This window comes from Phlebotomus argentipes, unplaced genomic scaffold (genome assembly GCF_947086385.1).
Source record: "Phlebotomus argentipes unplaced genomic scaffold, Phlebotomus argentipes genome assembly scaffold_18, whole genome shotgun sequence".
NCBI lineage: Eukaryota > Metazoa > Arthropoda > Insecta > Diptera > Psychodidae > Phlebotomus > Phlebotomus argentipes.
Genome location: NW_026776177.1, coordinates 3,878,908 through 3,899,380, shown reverse-complemented (window position 1 = coordinate 3,899,380; position 20,473 = coordinate 3,878,908). Strand labels below are relative to the sequence as shown.

The 20,473-nt window shown below is 36.9% G+C and overlaps 1 protein-coding gene across 2 annotated transcripts in view; it reads left to right on the top strand.

Moving 5' to 3' along the window:
* Nucleotides 1–20,408, top strand: part of LOC132261338 (semaphorin-2A) — a 147,568-nt gene extending 127,160 nt beyond the window's left edge. For both annotated transcript variants that reach the window (XM_059760159.1, XM_059760160.1), the window contains exons 7-16: nucleotides 2,251–2,388; nucleotides 2,746–2,878; nucleotides 8,996–9,352; nucleotides 10,901–11,129; nucleotides 12,818–13,154; nucleotides 13,945–14,108; nucleotides 14,193–14,345; nucleotides 16,322–16,430; nucleotides 16,533–16,611; nucleotides 17,687–20,408. In XM_059760159.1, the coding sequence (XP_059616142.1) occupies nucleotides 2,251–2,388; nucleotides 2,746–2,878; nucleotides 8,996–9,352; nucleotides 10,901–11,129; nucleotides 12,818–13,154; nucleotides 13,945–14,108; nucleotides 14,193–14,345; nucleotides 16,322–16,430; nucleotides 16,533–16,604 (1,692 nt within the window). In that variant the 3' untranslated portion in view covers nucleotides 16,605–16,611; nucleotides 17,687–20,408. The remainder of the gene's footprint in view (nucleotides 1–2,250; nucleotides 2,389–2,745; nucleotides 2,879–8,995; nucleotides 9,353–10,900; nucleotides 11,130–12,817; nucleotides 13,155–13,944; nucleotides 14,109–14,192; nucleotides 14,346–16,321; nucleotides 16,431–16,532; nucleotides 16,612–17,686) is intronic.
* The last annotated feature ends 65 nt before the right edge of the window (nucleotides 20,409–20,473 follow it).

Here is a 20,473-nt window from a genome sequence, read left to right as displayed (position 1 = left end):
AGCCACCGTCAAGAGAGCTTCAGCTTTCGCGATGAAAGCTCTCTCTGTCATCAGCAAAAATTGCGCTGCACACACAAAAAAAAGACATAACAGATCTGGAGAATGAGAGGAAAAATGAGACGTCAGATGAGCTTTGATTTTAATTAGAATCTATAAATAAAGAAGCTGCGCGAATTGTTCTTCAATTCTCAGCCCTTCCGTCTTCACTTCCTTCTTCTTCAATTTGCAATCAGACACAAGGAGTCTTTTGTAGTTTTTAATCCCCTTTTGGAATTCTCAATGAGGTGAAGTTTTTTCCGGCAGCACAGCTTTTTTGCCAGCTCAAATGGACTCTCTTCTTGTCTCCCATTTTGTGTGCTGCTGCAAAAGGGCAAACAAATAATTTGCTTGTCTCTGCCAGCTTAACATACTGACAATTAGATAAATATTGTACAGCATCAGAGAGTGCAAGATCCGAGGGAAAAGTTTGTCTCATATCTTCCGGAGACACTCGAAAATCCACCATTGCAAACTTGCGCGCGGTGATGAAAAACGACTGGAAAATGGACAAACAACAGATTTATTTATGCTACTCCGCGCCAAAAACTTGTCATTAACATCTTCCTCTGGTGGCTTCACGACCCTTTTTTTGCTCACACACACTTCCACTTCTGATATTGCAGACTTTTGTGTGTTGAAAAGAAATAAATTTAATTGCAACTTCGCGAAGGAAGTGAGTAAGAAAAAAAGGTGTAGAATACATTTATGCCAACCTAGTTTTTGCCACACTCTTTGGTCAGTGAGAAAACAAAAAGAAGCATCACCAAAAATTCCTACTTTAATTATTTATTCACTATTTTTCTCTCCATTTCCCCACCATTTGCCCATCGGGGGAAAACTTTCTTGGGAATTACTTTTAATACTGTTTGGTTTTCATTAGCTTCGGAAGCATTTCCATCCCAGAAACCCTTGAGAGACAGCGTGTTCTTGCAATAAACTCTATATAACGGCCTTTTTGTCGGACAAAGAGCAAAACTTTGTCTCACCAGCGAGAATGACGAAGACCATCACGCAAAATTGGTTTCCCTCCAAAAACAAGCCATCGAGCTTCCACTGCATACATAAGTTATGAAGACTTTCTTGCAAGAAAAACTCTAATCGCAGCGCATCAATGTGCATAACAAATCACATGCGTGTCAAATAACGACTTTCTGTTTATTCAGTATAAACTAAGGGGGAGATATTATGGTCAGAAGTGGTGTACAAGTCAATAGAAGTATTTAGAAGTGGAAGTGCTTGAATATTTTCAGTATATTGCATTTAAAAATCACTTCCAAAAGGATTTAACGCAATAATTTGAGAAAAATAATTGTTCTTTGTAGTTTTTTAGGTTATGTTATGAGTTAAAGACTAACTTTGCCACTAAATAACCTCCAAAATCATACATTTATGCGCCTAAACTGGTTTAATTTACATTTTCTGGCGAAATACTGATGAAATCTGTTGAAGATAACAAATTTTTTATACTAAACCGTGTGAATAGTGCTAAGACTGATCATAACCTCTGAAATATTATTTCAGGATACAAAATTGTGAATTCTAAGTGTTTTTTGGTAGTTTTCTACGCTGAAATAGTAGATTTCAGCTTATTATCGATTAATCTAGCCGTTGAAGATTCCGGAATAAGTTTCATTCAAGGATTTTTTTTATATCTCAAGGTAATTAATAGATTATGTTCTAAAGCACATCCAAAAGAGCGAAATACTTAAAATACTGTTTCTCCGTAAATTTTCGGAGAAACACAGGTAAAAAATTGCGTCTTTGTAGGCAAAAGATTCCTAAATTTGAGGTTATGTTGCTTTAGGTGGTTGGAAAAGTGTATGAAGTTTGAAAAAGGAGAAGAAAGTAAGTAAGAAGGATGTTTTAACCACTGATAGAGTTTTGACAGTGTCTGAGAATCAATCATAACCTCAAAATTGTCATTTCAGTCTAAAAGAATGTCTATTTTCTTAGTTATTTCCGCAGTTTGTGCTTAGAAGTGGGAAATTAAACCTAATTAACCTGTAGAATCATCAGAGAAATTGTGTTGTACACATTTCACCCGCAATATCTCCCCCTTGATACGAATCCCGCGGTAAACAATTTGTACTGCTCTTGCTAATTAAGAGATCACAATGAGCAGTGTGAAGTGGGAAATTGCAGTGTAGTCTTTAAAATGCACATTTCCGCATGCAGAAAACATCCCTTAAACGTGTTTCAACTTTTTTGCAGTCCAACTTGACACATCTGCCACGTTCTGAGTACGTTCCGGGTGTCGGCACGGCAATTGCGAAGTGTCCGTATGATCCATTGGACAACTCCACGGCGATTTACATCGAAAATGGAAATCCCGGAAATCTTGCAGCTCTGGTAAGCGCTTCACTCAATCGCCAATTCAATTTTCAATTTTCTCAAACAATCCCCACACATTTCAATGCTTCGTGTGAAATGATTTAAATGAAATGCCATTTTCCACTCTGGCACAGCATATATCTCGTCTTTTTCCCGCAACGCTTTTCAGAGAAGTGTGTTTGTGTGTGTGGAAGAGGGATTTTTTGTGTTGTTCAAAATTGTCGTTTGAACAGTTGTTGACAATTTTGAATGGTGCATTTTTCCACAATCTCGTCAATTGTTTAGATTTTATTTGCTCGTGAATTGTTTGATAAATTCACACGTTGTGTGATTTTTTTTGTCAAATTGCGACGCTTGTTCTCCTCCTTTTTCCAGTACTCGGGAACAAATGCGGAATTCACCAAGGCGGACACAGTCATTTTCCGGACGGATCTCTACAATATGACGTCGGGCAAGCGGGAGTACAACTTCAAGAGGACGCTCAAATATGACTCCAAATGGCTAGACAGTGAGTAGATGAAAATTCATTTGCAACTCCGCCAAAGGGAAGACACTCTCTCGCATCTTTATCGCACCGCGTCTATTGACACAGCATGAAATTCTATTTGCCAGACACAAACTCATAAGAATATTATGAGATCCGTCGCGCAAGATGCAAGAGCAAAAGTGCGGAAAAATGCCAAAGGCGAACTTTCCCAAACCCCAAGTTCAGACTTCATGTGCTTCAACATATAATTCTCGAGGCCTAGAACAACTAGAACAGAAGCAACTCTTAGTATTATTGCAAAATCATTCCAGATTTGCTGTTTCCTCATTGTTGGTTTTTTTTTCTCTTGTGCCCCATTTTTGTTAAATTGCATTACAAGTTTCTACAAGTTTCTTTTTAAATAACATTAAACCATCCACCCAGTGCATCGAAATTGGGTCAAACGAGCAAAGTTTCCATGCGCGAATGTCTTTCAACCCTGAAACTCTTGTCCAAGTCTTGCTGGCAAGTGAAACGTGAACGACATGAGAAGCTCCTGCTGAGGGAATGACAATTATTTTTACAGCCATGTAATGGAGTGTTAAGAGCATGACGAAGACGGACAACTATTGATGCAATTTTCCCCAACTTTGCTCACGAGTGGAATATAAAAGCCGAACTCGTGGGAATATTGATAAATCAACAAGGGGTTGCTAATGTGGAATAATTGGAGAATAACTCTAGCAAAAATTCATCGAAAAAAAACACATGAATTGAGTGTCAAAAGGAGAGGCGAAGACGCCACTAATCCTTGAGGGAATCCCTGAAGAAGTTGGCAGGATTTTTGCCGTCTGCACCGAATCACACAAATGAAAGTTAGCACATGAAGCTTCCTGCCACAGCGTGAGGTTGATAATTGCATCCAAAAGTGCAGCCCGCAGCTCGGGAAATGTGCAGAATGGGCGTCTTTTGTCGATAAGAAAACTTTCTTCCACCCACAGTCGCAGTCAATTCCCCGGCGAGACGACTAACTCCGTCTTAAACTGTGCGGTTCAGCTAATTCCTGCGATGCTATATAGAATTATTTTGGCAATGGCAGAAACCATACGTCGCACAGCGAAGCCTCACATGGGATATAATTATATGAGCGAAAGAGAGAGTGGAAAATTCAATTTTCTATTACTCGAGCTCATAGAAAAAGACGCTATTTTTAGGCATCTTCTTCGGCAAAAACAACCCCTCTCGCTCTCTCTCTATTCCAACCAGATTCTTGATGGGTGGAATCTGAGAAGCTTAGCGAAAGCACTGTCGAGGGTTCGACTAAGGAGATGCAAATCGAAATAACTTTTCTCCTTCCACGCGACGCACAATTCCCCAAAACTTTCTCTCAACCACCACACTTTTGTGCCATGTTTTCTCCTGCGTGTGCGTGTGTATAAATTTATCATGGCAAATTATAAAAATGCAAAAAAATGGGAAAAAGTTTCCACAACACAAGATCCTTAAAGACTCCTCGGCGGTGTGGCATTAAAGAGCAATTTCTGCCTCTTCTGAATTACTTTTTAAGAATGAAATTAAGTTCAATTTATAAACCAACACAACATCGGAGAATTGTGGGCTAACATGAACTTTTGCATATGATTATCCCTGAAGATTTCATTTTACACGAGCTTTTTTTTTTATCCAAACAGCGCGCGCTCTTCTGGTGGGAAATCAACAGAATTTATGAGTGCACTTCCCATTCCGCCTTTGGAAAATGTATAACTTTTTTTTCGAAATTAGCGTGGAGTTGAGAAAAAGTTGAAAATATCACACTAAATTAATAGACAAGTCTCTATACAAATTCAGTTTTCCTTAGTTTTCTACAAGGGGGAGATAAGATGCTTTGAATCTGCACTCTGTGCAGAATTTTCAACACTTCAGACACTTCTGAACCTCGCAAAAGGCATTTTCCATCACTTTTTTATCTCCTTCAACTATTTCTCACACTTATTTCTAAATTAATATAATCTAATCTAGATTTTTAGCTCGTCAAATGCTTAGATTTCAGACTGCAAGAAATGATTTGAATGTCCAAGGATTTGTTTCTGAGCAATTTCTGTCTTAATTTTCTAGTTTCATCTTCGGAAAATGCTTAGAGAAATTTCTAGCCAAATTGTGAGGTTATAAATTGGGTTTAAAAAATCCTTTTTGTCATAATTTCAATCCTTTCTCGCATATAAATAGGTTATATTCAGAGTATATGCAGCGAATATCTCAATATTTCTACTAGATTAAGAGCTTGAATTTTTAATTTGTTGCAAAATATTCTAAATCTTTACCAGTTTCAATTCTTAACACTTCCACAAAAGCTGTACATCACTTCCGATCAAAATATCTTCCCCTTGATTTTCTAGCCGAGTTGTTTGCTCGGGATTTTCATGATTATTTTTTTAAGTCTATTTTGGACCCAATTAATATGAATATTTTTTTTCATTCTGTGTTCTTTTCTGGATATTTTTCTTCATTTCCATGAAATGCAAATTTATGATGAGACTTTTTTGGTCTTCTTCTTAAGTTGAAAAATATTAATTTTCCTCCAAATGTGGCTTTTTGATGGTGTGTGCAAGTGGAGGGAAACCTAATTGTGAAGAAATTTCCATGAGTCGCGATGGTGCTTTTCTCCTTTTCCTTCTCATTTGGGGAAAGTTTCTCAAGGAGGGGCGAAAGAGAGAGTTTTCAAATCATGTTTTCATGTTTCACCCAGGATACACTGTGAGAGGACACAGAGAGATCCTTGGACAGAATGTTGACAAACTTTTTGACGTTGTTTATCCCAAACATTAATGTTTGGAGAAATTTATCTGGGGGGTGAAAGTTGCAAAAGTGTAGCGAAAAGAGCTCATGAGTTTTCATTTATCATTAATTCGAGTGAAAATCCGTGATAAATGGAAATAATTCTTCATATAATGTGGAGAGAGAAAAAAATCTGCGGGAAATCATGAGAAAAAGTTTCTGCAGAATTCATCTCTTTCTCGAGGTCTTCGCGTATGTCTTGAAGAGCCACTCTGGCTGTGCAAGTGTTTTAAATAATAAATGACACTGGCCCGAGGCTATGGCAGAAAAGTTGGATGAGAATGTTGCATGTTTTTGCAAAGTATACCTCAATTTTTATTAGATTATAAAGTGTGACGTGACAAATTGTACTGAGGAACTAATAAATGTTTCAAGAACGATTCCTTCAGTCTCACCATGATCAATCAGAATTAGAAATTCATTGATTTTTGGCCCTTTCATCTTCACCATCTTGCGCTTAGAGTGGAAAGAAAAGTTATTCTCAAAAAAAAAAAATTTGTCTGCCACGCAATCGGAATTCATAATTCCAAAACATCAATCGCGCTTTGAAGAATTGCCCAAAAAGATGGTGAATGTTTGAGTGGAATAAATAAAAAGTATAAAAGCCTAGGAAGAACCTTTTGTCTGCACGTCCGTGATTACATTAAATTAAATCTACAAACTATTTAAAGTCATAAAATAATTACAACGGAGTGTTTCTTAGAACAAAAATAAGTGAAAAGCAATTTTTAATTAAGTCACGAACATCAGAGGAATATTCCATCAATGACATGGCAGCCGGGAAATAGAGACACACTCCAAGAAATGTAATATTTTCTATATTTCTTTCTCCCATTAATTAGTTTCCCGTGACGGGAATTAGCCCCAGAAGAAGAAGAACTAAATTAAATAATTGACTGCAGTCCTTTTGAGCAACTTTTTCTCCAATCTCTCTCTCTCACTGTCTTTTTCCGTCTGGCAAAGAAGGATTCCTAATGAAAATAATCTTGCTTATTTTTCATTAAACTTTTGTTTATTCCCCAAATGGTATGGCAGTGTGAGGATTCAGTGGGGGATTTAATGAGTCTGGAGGGTTTGTACTATCATTTTTGCCTTCCCACTCACAATTCTGGTGGTTTATATAGGAAATTATTACATCTCTCTGTTGCATGCAATTGTGGGCGCCATTTTTCCCACCCCTTTCGTCGAATACACTGTGGAAACCATAGTGGAAATTTTCAAATACAACACAACTCTTTCCCAAACCCCCACTCTTTCATGCTGCTAATTGTGTGGATCCATAGAGAAAATGCAGTGGGAGAAGCACGAAAAAACCCCATGGAAAAGTTGCAATTTCTGACGCGACATAACTCAATTAAATTCTACTCCGCGTGTTATTCCTCAAAAAAAGTCACGAAAGTGATATTTTTACCACAAAACAAACTCCCAGGAAGTTCCACTTTTGGAGAAAATCAGGCAGTGAAGCTCAGGACAACGTCATTTTCCAGGACGACACACAATTCTTTTCTGTCCTGCCTGCAGAATTCCATGAGATTTCTGGGCAGGGATATCGTGCTGGGACGATATTAAAATAAAGTCGGGAAATTCCTAGGAAACTCTCGCCCACTGAAGCCATAAGACTCAAATTACAGGAGGCAAAATACCAGTGGAGGAATTAGGAAAATTTTCCCTCAAATTGTTCCGGGAAAAGAATAGTGGAAAATGAGGGAAAAATTGAAGCATGCAAGAGAATTTGCCATGGCGAGAGAGAGAGAGATGTGTGTAAAAAGAGAGTCTCACATGTTGCTGTCGAAGAAATGGCCAGACGGGGAGTGAAGTAAATCCTGCTGTGCACAGGAACATTCCGCATTAAATGCCAACTTCAAATATCATCCCTCCCGGACACATAAAACACCATTAATTATTGAAGACACCCCCCGTGTCGCTGCTACACCCAAGAGAAATTTAATATTTATAATGTTGCCCCTATGAAGGGGTGGGACGGCCGAAGGGTGGCGGCGAACGCACACGGAAACAATGTTGTAAGTCGAGGCAAAAAGGGATACTGTGCGGTGCTTCTCTTTTTTCTTGACCTCTGCATCCCTTCTTCAAGTAATATTCCAGAGAGGGAATTTGAGGGATTAGCCTTGTAATTTATTCACTTTTCCACGGCGCACAATAATTTACACAGTGTCTATAGAGAATCATGCGGAATTCATCGTGCATAAATTCATAATTATATAATTATTCCAAAAGATTTTTTTGTTTGCTTCCCAAGTGAATTCTCTCTCAAAATTTACCTTTGGGAATTTTAATCAGATTGACTAAGAATTCTGATGAATCTTAATGGTCTCAATCACAAATTAAAATATTGTTTTTACTTTTCAGTTACCGAAATTTAAAAAAAGGTCAAAAATGATTATTTTCTAAGTAAAATTGCAAAAAAATTAAAAATTCAATAGGTTTGAGAAAGTATTTAAATAATTTTATTTATAATTAAAATACTTTCAGAATATTTAATAAACATTTAAATTCAAATAGCAAAAAAAACCACAAAATCAGGAGGAAATACAATCGGAATTTGAACATGCATTTGAAGTTTAAATTACTGCCCTCTGGCGGCAATATGTGGAGCAAAAAATCAATATAATAAATAACAAGCAATGTGAAACTCGATCTCAATCATTAAATATCGCAACAACACACAAAGAGCAAAAAAATATCGATCAGTTGTTTAAAAGATGTTGAAACTCTCGTTGAGGGCGAAAAGTTTTTTTCTCCCCCCGAAGATGATAGTATGAAAAATTTCTACTTATTATTTCTCCTAGTTTTTATGCCATCTCCCACCGAGATATGACGATAAACGATAAAGTTGATAGCAGATGGACGAAGCTCTCCTCTTTTTTCTTCCACCCTCCAAACTCCGGCTCGGGGGGTTGGATGGGAGTTTAAAAAGATTCCACTCTCTTATGCCTGTATTGCTTCGCACAGATAATAGGAAAAGAAAATTTTTAAAAGAAGAGCAAATAAAAAAATAAACAAAGTTTTCTTCTTAGAGAGTTTGTGATTTGAGTGCGAGGCAGAAGAAATTGGGAAGACTCTGTGAGAATCACTAACTGATATCACGTCTCACTGAAAGTTTTCCATTTGTGTGTGTCGCTCTCTCTCTCACACTCTCACCCTTGCTCTCACCCTTGCGGACTCGCAATTCGATAAGGCGGAAGTTCTCTCTGGGCTTCACGATATGGTTCAACTCCAGAAACAGTGCGGAAGAAGAAGAGTGTCTTCTCTGTGTGTATTAAATTTCTATCTTTGAAAATTCGCTAATGTTTCTCCATTTCGCAGAGCCAAACTTTGTCGGATCCTTTGACGGTGGCGAGTATGTGTACTTCTTCTTCCGCGAGACCGCCGTGGAGTACATCAATTGCGGCAAGGCCGTGTACTCGCGCATAGCGCGCGTCTGCAAGAAGGACACGGGCGGCAAGAACATCTTGAGCCAAAATTGGGCGACATACCTTAAAGCCAGAATCAACTGCAGCATCTCGGGCGAGTTTCCCTTCTACTTCAACGAAATCCAATCTGTCTATCAGCTGCCAAACGACAAGACCAAATTCTACGCCACGTTCACCACCAGCACTAATGGACTCGTGGGCTCTGCCGTCTGCAGCTACGACATTAATGAGATTCACGCAGCTTTCGCAGGTATTTGTGCACTCGCATCAGCTCACGGTGGTTATTTGCGCTCTCTCGCCTCATGAAGGAGCCACGCCAAGCGGAACTTACTGCTCAAACCACTGCCTAACTAAATCTTAGATAATGCCCAAAAGCGATGAAACCACCTCAACACCTTCACACTGAATACATGAGTGCTTTATTCACATCCATTCGCCACTTGCAACGCTTCAGTTTGCTCTCTAAACAGAGCCAATCTGGGCTGGTATTCTTGAAATTGCCATTTCTGAGAGAGATTTCTTCTCGAAAATTGTTCAATTCCTGACTCTAAGGGAGAAAAAGTGTGGAACAAGTTGTAGAATCTCTTTCAAATTCAAAGCCAACACTTGAAATAACCGCAAAAGGCCGCGAATAAACAGAAGAAAGTCAATAATATTCGCTTTTTACGTATTTTTATCACTAATAAGAGATATTTGGTGTGTTTTCATGAAAAACTTAAGATATTGAAGGCAATATTATGACAATTATGGCTTTTCTTGACGATTTTTAGCACTCTTTGATGTTTCTGTGACCCATAATTGTTCGCGGATGGATTTTTAGATTACATTTGAGTTCAATTTGCTTTATAAAAGAAAGGAAAAATAACTTTGTGGCCTTAAAACCACTCTAAATAGTGGAAAAACGCAATAAAAGAATCTCAGAACGAACTCTTAAGGGCATTTTTCGCTATATTTCTCTACAAATATTAGCTGTAATGCAAATCACAGCTAAATAAAAGGCCAATATGCTGTGGAAAGAAGTCGCTTTAAACACTTAAATACGCCTTTTTTACTATTTAATGCTGTGAGAACAAAATTTGTTAATATTTATTGACATTTTTGCCAGAATCAGTTTGTACATTTCAAGAAAATCAACCCTGATTTGGATAAAACCAATTGGCAATGCTTGATTTGAAGCAATTTGAGGTCACGAAAAAGCTAAACATATTCAATTGTTTGTTCCTCAAGAGATTTTCCAAATAATTTGCTGTAAACTTTGACGAGAAATCTCAAAATATCCGTGCAACAATTGATGGAAGATAAATTGATTAAATTAAATTTATCACTTTGCACTAATTACGGATTCGAATTGAGTTCCTGGAAGCCGTTCAGTGTCACACCAAATTCAGCATTCACGTGTCATTCACAGACAATTTAAATATTTTATTTGACTTCACTTCGTGGAGAAGTTATATAGCTGGGGAAATTTAATTTTGTGTGAAATTGTCCCCCAATTGCTCACGAGCGACAAGTTGGGATATTGAGCAATTGAATAAGACCAGAATAGAGGACAAATTTGCAAATAACTCGGCGTGGATGTGAATAAAAGAGCGAAAGTGACCGTCATAACACAAATTTTTACGATATATCCAGTGCATTTTGTCCCGGGAATGGCAAGAGGGAATCCATGTGATTGTCTCTGACCATTCCATTTGATGCTGAATTGCCAATAAACTCGCTCGCTCGCTTTTCTTGTGCCAAAACTCCCGCCCTAACACATTTCTTCCTTTTCTTCCCTTTCTTTCTTTCTGCGCGCCAGGAAAATTCAAGGAACAAGCCACGTCCAACTCAGCTTGGCTGCCAGTGCTCAATTCCAAAATTCCCGAACCACGGCCCGGAACATGTGTCAATGACACGTCAACCCTTCCGGACAATGTACTCAACTTTATCCGCTCGCATCCACTGATGGACAAAGCCGTCAGCCACGAACACAATAATCCTGTGTTCTACAAGAGGGACTTGGTGTTCACGAAACTCGTTGTGGACAAGTGAGTAATTTTGCTTAAGTGGAATATTGAAGGATAATCAATTGCGAGGCTGCCAGAGTGAATTTCACCCCTTCACAAAAGCCCTCATAATGGTTATTCCGCCGAGGTTTTCGCAATGGAAATCACAGCACAGATTTAACAGCTCAAAGGAATTCTCTAAACATCTCTGATTGATTGAGAATATGGTTTTTAGATCAGGTTTAGCAAATTTTTAAAGTGATTCACACCTTAAAATTGGAAATACTTGAGAAGTAAACTTGCAATTAATAAATGAAAATAACCGTCAAAACAATTAATTCTCACCAAAAAAAACGGAAACGATCTTATTTATTGGCAGAATTAAGCATTTTCATACAATAAAAATCGCAATTTTGATTCTTGGCTCATAAAAAAGTCCAAATTATACAAAAATTAAAACATAACCTCAAAATGTGGTTCAGTTTAGAATAATATCGATTTTAAGGATCTTCTCACCACATTTGGAGTTAAAATCGTTAACTGCAACTGTTGAAAATATAGAATTTCAAATAATTTTGAGTAATTTTCAGGTTATGCTTGGAAAAAATTCCATAATAGTGATTAAAATCAGGTTTTCTCAAAAATATCAATTGAAAACTTTCAAAATTTCTTATTCACGATTCTGGTAAGACGATCAGGACTGTTTTTAGATTCCAGAAGAGTTTAAGAAGTGTCAGGAAGTGATGTACAGTTTTTAGTTATAATATCTTCCCCTTGATAATTATAAAGATGCGGCATTCGAAGCAAAATTTCCACTATAATTCTTACGAATTCACTGAATATGCGCATATTTTTTCCCTCCACATCACCAGAGGACAATGAAAACTAATGTCTACTTGTTAAATAAATTACGAATGCTCCCATTTATGCATACTGTATGTGCTCAAGTATGTATGCTGCTGTTGTACAGCTTCCTGTCAACGATTAGAGCACCGCAGAGATTATGAATGAAAAAGGCTCGCATGTCACTGTGAGAGTTTTTTCAAATTATGTCAGTTAATTAAATTAAAATCCCCTCTTTGCATTTAACAACAAAGTCTCTCTCTCTCACTGTGTGGAAGGAAATCTGTCAACAGCCCCATTTTCTTCATCATCAAAGAAAATCAAACAAATGAACTTCCCAGCAAATCCCTGGCGGAGATGAAATAAAATTTTCTGCCAAGTTCATCCTCTTCACGATCCTCGACAGCCCCTGTGTACAAGCTTAGGCATGAAAAGGGGTTAAAGTGGGGCTCAAGAGTGGTGGAATTGTGGAAAAAAATTATCTACCCTCTCGCTCATTTTGCCGTGGCGCCCGTTCGCAGCACTTTTGGGGGTGGTTCTGGGGGCGCACTCTGGCATTGCCGGGAGAGTAATGAGAAGTGCAGCGGTGGAATATCTATGAGTGGCTCTCGCTAGAATAATAAGTCCTGCGACCACCACCACTTTGCAGCGATTGCATTTTTTCGCGAGAAAGGATTTTATTCACTATTTTCCCATTGTTCATCTGTGCCGCACGAATTTTTTTTGCCCCACTTTCTTCCATGTCTCCGCAGAAATGCATTTTCCATATCTGCGCCCGAGATACTCCTCGTGTGCGCTTTGTTTTCCCTGCCATCGTGTGCACAGTCTAATGGGAAAATACGGCCAGATCAAATAAATTACAGCGCGTCCTCTTACTTTTCCACCAGAATTAAAGTGGAGATCCTGAATCAGGAGTACACTGTGTACTACATTGGCACCAACAATGGGCGCATTTACAAGATTGTGCAGTACTACAGGAATCAGGAGTCCAAGTCCAAGTTGCTGGACATCTTCGAGATTGCCCAGAACGAGGCCATTCAGGTGATGGAGATCAGCCAGTCCAGCAAGTCACTCTACGTGGCGACGGACCAGAGAATCAAGCAGATCGATCTGGCGATGTGCAACAGACGCTACGACAACTGCTTCAGATGCGTGAAGGATCCCTATTGCGGCTGGGACAAGGACACAGGAAGCTGCAAACCCTACGAATTGGGACTACTTCAGGTGAGAAAGAATCAGTGATCATATTGAGCAAGCGGAAGTACTTAAGAAGAGAAAGTGTTCCTTCTCTGAGTGCTTTTCCCGCCAAATTATCCTAATTCTTTGGATTTCTTTTGATTTTAACCCAAAATCAATCAAAATCATCATTTTCTAGGTTATGTAGCGAATTAAGAAAAGATTTAGTGAATAATTCACATTCTAACACCAATTCTCGCCAGTATTTCGCAGAATGAAGAATTTTCATGCAATAAACATTGCTATTCTGAACTTTTGATGCCAGGAAATGCTGCATATTGTGTTAAGATCTTGATTAAGATCCAACATAACCTCAAAAATAGTAATTTGGACTTGGGAAATAATTATTAAGACAACTTTCTGGACGATTTTGACTTTAAATCAGCAATTTTGATTTCAATAACAAATCTTTACAAATGATTTTGAGCCTTTTGAAGATTTCCTATTGATATTTTTGAGGTTATGGTCGGAAAAGACACGCTAAAAAGAATTTTTAAGTGGTTTCTTATAGAAATATCGAATAGAAACTTGATTAAAGTGTGAAAATAGTCTAAAAATTTCTAGTACTGGAATTGTCAGTCATTTTTGACAGTGTTTAGGAAGTGGTGTACAGATATTAGGCGTGTAATCCTCCCCTTGTATTGACATCTGCAAGTTTTTGCATATATTTTAAAGATTTAGCTGTGATTCTACAGCTTTCCCGGTATCAATTGCCGAGCAGCAATTGAAGCAATGATTTCCAGATGATTTTAGACTATTTTTTTTAACGTTTCCACAGGACGTGGGCAATGAGACCTACGACATCTGTGACACGAGTGTGCTGAAGAAGAAAATTGTGGTGACTTATGGCCAGAGTGTTCACTTGGGGTGTTTTGTCAAGATTCCCGAAGTCCTGAAGAATCAACAAGTCACATGGTATCACCATTCGAAGGAGAAGGGACGGTGAGTTGAGCTACATTTGGCAGCACACTTTCGAGCATGAAGAAACACACACACTTTTCTCTCTCTTTCTCCACCCCCGAAAAGCTATGAGATTAAGTACAGCCCCACGAAGTACATCGAGACGACGGAGCGCGGCCTGGTGGTGATTTCGGTGAACGAGGCCGACGGCGGCAGATACGATTGCCACCTGGGAGGCTCTCTGCTCTGCAGCTACAACATCACCGTGGACGCGCACAGGTGAGTGGCCGTCTGAACAAACAGAATCCGTGCTTAATCTGGCGGATATGCAAAAAGAACATCCCTTCTGGGCTCACATTTTGCAATCCATCCACCTGTGAGTGATTCAATAATCACTCTATTGTTTCCCCCTTGCAAAAATTTCCCAATCATTTTTCCACCTCTTTCCGCCACTCAATGCCTGAGAGCGATGGGGAAATTTCGCGCGACTCATGCGGCAATTTTTGGGTGCCGTTTTGGTGGGAAAAAAAAAAGTTATCTAAAATCGTGCTTATGTGGCTTTTGGGCAATGAATTCCTGCCGGCAGCAAATCGCAATTTTCATTGCAGTCTTTTTAATCATGCAAAAATAAATGACAGTGAATTTGAGGGCGTGGAAGCTGCAATTCGGTGTCGTTCAGAGAGAAAATTTCATAATTTATATTAAAATTTTGATTATTCCATAAAAAAAAATTCAGTAATTTCTTGATTAATGCCAAAGAATATTTAAATAATTGTTTGTTTTTTTTGATTATTTTCTTCACAAATTTCCACCAAAGAGTAGCATTTTAAGCTTTAAAGTCATGTTGGAGTTTTGATTGTATTTTGTCTCTTATTTTAGTATTATTTAAGACATATATTGCAAATAATTAAATTTTATCTGCTTTGCAAATTTCATTTTATCAGAATTATAATTGTTTATATATTATTTAGGGGCGTTTAAACCCTCCAAATTAACCCAAGTGCCAAAATTGTGGTATAAGAAAACGTCAAAAAAGAGAAAAAGGCACAAAATTTGCCAAAAGCTGGACTTGAAAAGCTTCACTTTAGCGCTCAAATTTCATCTTCTCCTGGCCAGAATCACGCCAGGAAATCATAAAATTAATATTGCGATATTATTAGCGTCCTCCACGCCAAATTTGCTGCCCTCTGGCGGTAATATGTGAAGAAAATCATCAAATATTTAAATTTTAATTAAGTATTCAGTATATATTGAAATGTAATTTGATTTATTTAAATATTTTGCTCGCAAATACAAATTTTGATCGTTTAGCAATTTTACTTGAAAATTCGACTGTGATTTTCCCCGTAAACTATAATTATACAAATAGCAAATGTTCATAAGTTGACGTCGGCACTTGAAATATAATTTGAAATATAATTTCGCTATTTCACAGTGGCAAAAGAAGAGTAATAAAGTGTGTATCTCTTCCCATTGAATAGGTTGAATATTTTAGAGATCCATTCAAGAGCTTAAGTATGCTGTTGTTCATTGAAGGAGAGAGAGAGAGTCTCAAGTGGGGATTCCGATACACATTTAGAATATTCCACGGGAAAATTGCATTGAAACAATCCAATTCTTGCGAATGGCAAAGTATGTGAATTAAATCCTTTCTGTCTCTCTCTCTCTCTCGCACAACAATTGCATTCCACATGATTCTATTTTGGTCAAAATTGCACTATCGGTCCGAAGAACAGCGCGCATCTCTGTGCCAATCTTCCTCGACAACCACTTAATTTATGGAGCCTTTTTGCCCATTCATCAATTGCAATCAACGGGCGTTCGCAATTCCCTTAAAAGGCTCGCCACTTCTTCGAAGGGATGCGAAATGAAACAAGTGATGCACTTGCAGACAATCAGACAATGCCGGACAATGGAGAGAAGCGAGAGCACCTCAAGTAATTTAGTAAAATACAGCACGCTTTTTTCCCAACATTAATCCCTCACCTCTGGCTCAAGGTGTGCAATTTCAATTTGCCCGACTGTCGAGTGCCGGCGCACAAGATATTTTGTGAGAATTGCAAGAGCGGAAAATACCCTTCAACTTACTTAACATAATAAACAGCGCTAAACTGTATTATTCTCTATGCTCAGGAGTTAAAATCTCACTCTCTCGAGAGATGTATAATTCCCTCCCTGGCCGTGGGTGGGCATTTTTCCCATCCACAATTGCATTTTAATTCACTCTCTCTGTGTGTCTCTGCGACTATTTTTAGGTGTACTCCGCCCAACAAGAGTAATGACTACCAGAAGATTTATTCAGACTGGTGTCACGAATTCGAAAAATATAAATCAGCAATGAAATCTTGGGAGAAGAAACAAGCGGTAAGACTCTCGTTTTGCTGCCTTTCTCAGCAAATAAATTACACACACACTCCGTATTGATGCACTCTTAATTAAATTTTCCCTGTCTTTTCGTCCGCACAGCAATGCTCATCGCGCCAAAACTACAGCAATCAGCATCCCAACGATGTTTTCCACAGAACACCCACCGTCTGATACTGAGGTAAAATGACTTATCTCTGGCATTCTGAGTCTTAAAATTCGTGAAAGTCAGAATCAGTGGAAATTGACTGATTTTGAGAAATTTGTGAATCAAAATAGGCTCAAAATCAATCAACTCATCGAGTAATTACTTTAATTGTTTTTAATATTATATTCATAGCTGAGATATGAGCATTTCTTTTCTTCCCCCCGCGTAAGAGGCTCAGAGATGGAAAATGTAAAAATTGAGCGAATATTCGTATAGAAAATAATGATTATATTTTAGAAAATGTTACTATTCGTCACTTTGGCCACCCATTTATAGCATTTTAACTATTTTTCTTCAGAAAAAGAGAACCATAATAGTGTTTGATGATGTCAAATCAATTTCTACATTCCCGCGAATTGTTGTTTTGCCTTTCATTTGAACGCTTTTGATGTGAAATGATTTCTTTTCATGTGACGTTCGACAAAGGCTTCAAATTATTCGTTCTTTGCTTAGTGCTTAGTCTCATGAATCAATGCACTGAACATGTGAACAGATAGAACAAATCCAAGTGTAATCATAAGATGAACAATTGGCTGGACAAAAAGCCTCGATGGAGAAATTTTTCGCGAAGAGCGGATAGCCGAAATTCATCAGCATCTCGTGTGGCACCTTAAGATCGCTCGCAGAATTCTCATTCTGCTCCGGAGACTTCTTGTAGAACCGCAAGAGAACATCTGTGCGATAATAATGCACATTATTCACATAATTGTTGTTGGAGGGTTAATTTTTGGCCCTCTTAAGGCGCGGACAGACACCCCATGACGATTCTTTGGTGTGAATGTATAGTTTGTGCAGCATTTTTAACATTTTCTACCTCCAACATCTCAACTCGACCCAAATCAAAACAACAAAATGACGTTTTTGCCTGCATTTCCTTTACTGAAAAATTCCGAAGACTGATTTTGACTCAAGACTCACGAAACTTTTAAAATTGTGCTCAACAAGTTAAAAATCGATGAGGTTCTGTTGATTCTAGTTTTGAGCAGTTCAAGACTTGGTTCACTTGATACTTTCGTGCGCCTTCAACGAATTTGCTTTCCATTTTCAGGTGTCACGAGTGCTTAAACATTTTCTCCCGCGAAACAGAACTGATAGATCGTAAGAGTGGATCACAGATTTAGAAGCATAGGCAGATTTTGGGCGAGCATTGAAATCATCTCCAGAGCCCAAAGTATCAACGTCTGCGCGGCACTGCGAGCAGTTAATTGGATAGAATTCGGCGTAAAAGTAGTTGAGGATGTTGTGAAAAGCATATTTTTTAAGTTAGAAAATTTATCAATTCGGTTGAGACAAAAAAAAAATTGTGAGATCAACTAGAAACTAAGTGTGAATGAATGATGAGAAGAGAAAGGAAATTATAAAATTGACAACGCGATAAACAATTGATAAAAGAAAGGAGAAAAACAGAAATAATTTAAACAAAAAAAAATGGATTGAATGTGAGAAAAATATATTTTTATTACACTCGAGATGGAGAAAAGCAATATTTTTAATTTGTTCAATAGACGGAGAAAAAAAATGGTGAAAACAGAGAAAATGATTTCGATGTATAAAAATGAAAAAAAGAGGAGAAATGTAATGAAGAAAAAGGGGTAAGAGAAATCTTTTTGAGAAAAATTTAAACTCGAATTTAAAACATTAGTTATCGATAAATAATTAAAAAGCGTGAAAAAGTAGAATAGCTTTTTTACAGTGTAAATTTTCTTTCTGAAACTTTTCTTATTTTTATGGACAATTTTTGATAACTAACCGAGCTTCTCATATTTTTCTTATTATTATTATTATTTCTATTCTCCTTTTAATCAATATATCAATTTTTTCGTGAATTTATTTGGGAAATATTTTGAAAGAAGATGAAGAAAGAAAAACACTACAAAACGAAGAAAAACTATAACATTTATAATAAAGAATCTATTCATATGACAATTATTGCCACCAATTTTCAATGTAAATACCTTAAAAGAGAAATTTTCGTTCAGTTTCTACTGTAATAAAGAAGAATATAAACTATAAACTAAACATGCATATAAAAGAGGAGAAAAAATATCCGATAAGTTAAATTTGTTCTGTAAGATTAAATCTTAAAATAAGAGTATCTGTACATTAAGGGCTTTGACAGAAATGATAAAATGATGGACGAAGGTAACTTTGTAGACATAAGCAATAATAAAGAAACTTAAAGTGTTTTTTCAGTTCTCAAGATAAAAGGAAAAAAAATGAACGAAAGAGCGATAAAATACAAGTAAAAGAAATACTTTCTATATTTGTTTCTCAAACTTAGACTTTAAAGAAGACTTTTAAGTAATTGTGAAATGAACCCTGGGCGATTTGTCAATCTTACTAGTTTTATGTGAGAGAAAAAAAAACGAGTCACAATCTGAATTTTTGGAGTTTTGACAACCAGTGGACACTGTGATAAAATATTCGGAGTTTTTTTTTCTCAGTTTCATAGTTGAATCTATAATTATTAGGAAAATAGTTGAACGCACATTTTGTAAAATCTTCTGTTTCACTCAAATTTTCTATATATTTTCCCCTTTACAAACCAATTCAATGTGGCGTTTGTTGAAAATAATATTTGTTTCGATTGATAAATCTCCCAAAACTTGTAACTTTCTTCAATATGTAAACGCAGAAAACAATCAACTTAGATTAAGAGAAAAGAGAAAGGAATGATGTGGAAAATCTGACAAATCATGCGAAGGATTGTAAGAGGAAGAAAAGAAAGTATAAAACTAATCATTAATTCTGTGTATGGAAATGAAATCAACAATATGAGAGATAATCTTCTCTTTTTCTCTGTAATTAAAAACACACACACACACACAAAACATTACATCAACACTCTCTTATTTCTTTCATGACATTCATAGAGAAAACCCACTTAAAATAAGACTTTTTAAGTGACGCCCCATCAAAATATTTGACGATGGCGCGAATATTGCTGTGTAAAAAGCATTTTATGAAAAAAATTAATATTCTCTACAACTAAGTGCTTATTTTGCATATTTCATCGTATAAGTATTTTATTTTCTATATTTGTTAATGTGTGAATGATTGGAATTTGTGTGTGAGGAAGAAAAACTAAGAGATATCGAAGTGAATTTGTTATAAAGAGAGGAAGTTTAAACTTAATAGCTATGTATATGACTAAGAGAAAACAAAAAAAAAGAGTAGAGGAAATCGTGTAAAATAGTATTTAACATGGAGGATGAGCAGTTAAATGAATAAGTAAACGTTTTGAGAATGATAGCATAAAGTGGAAATAATGAGGAGAAAAAAACCCTGTAGCTTCTGCCAATTTAATAAATGAAAAAAAAATGAACAAGACAAGATGAGGACACGAAACACTACATTTCTTATATTTAATTACAACATATTGACGAATATAGCATGAAGTATTTATATAGAGAAGAACTCTGACGTCATAATGAGACAAGTAAGATTGATAGTAAGTCAAGAAAGCGCCAGAAAAGAAAACAAAACCTTTTACAACTCCAAGTTCCGAATGTACACCGAAAGATGATGAAATGTCTGTGTACAAAAGTGATTAAGTTACTCCTTAAAATTTATTTAATGATTTAACATGTCAATAAAAGCATTATATCGTAATTAATCCAGTAACCATTTGCGATGGAAAGCGAAACAGTTTTCACAAGAAGAACCATATTAGCTTCTAAGTTCACACTTGAAAGTAATAAATTTTATCATCTGCGACACAAGAGAGAAGAAGAAAAAAAACACACATGAAAACTCATAAGAAAACCAATCATTGCGATCAATACTTGAACTTTATGAATGAAAACGCTAAATTGAGGGAGAAGAATAAACACTC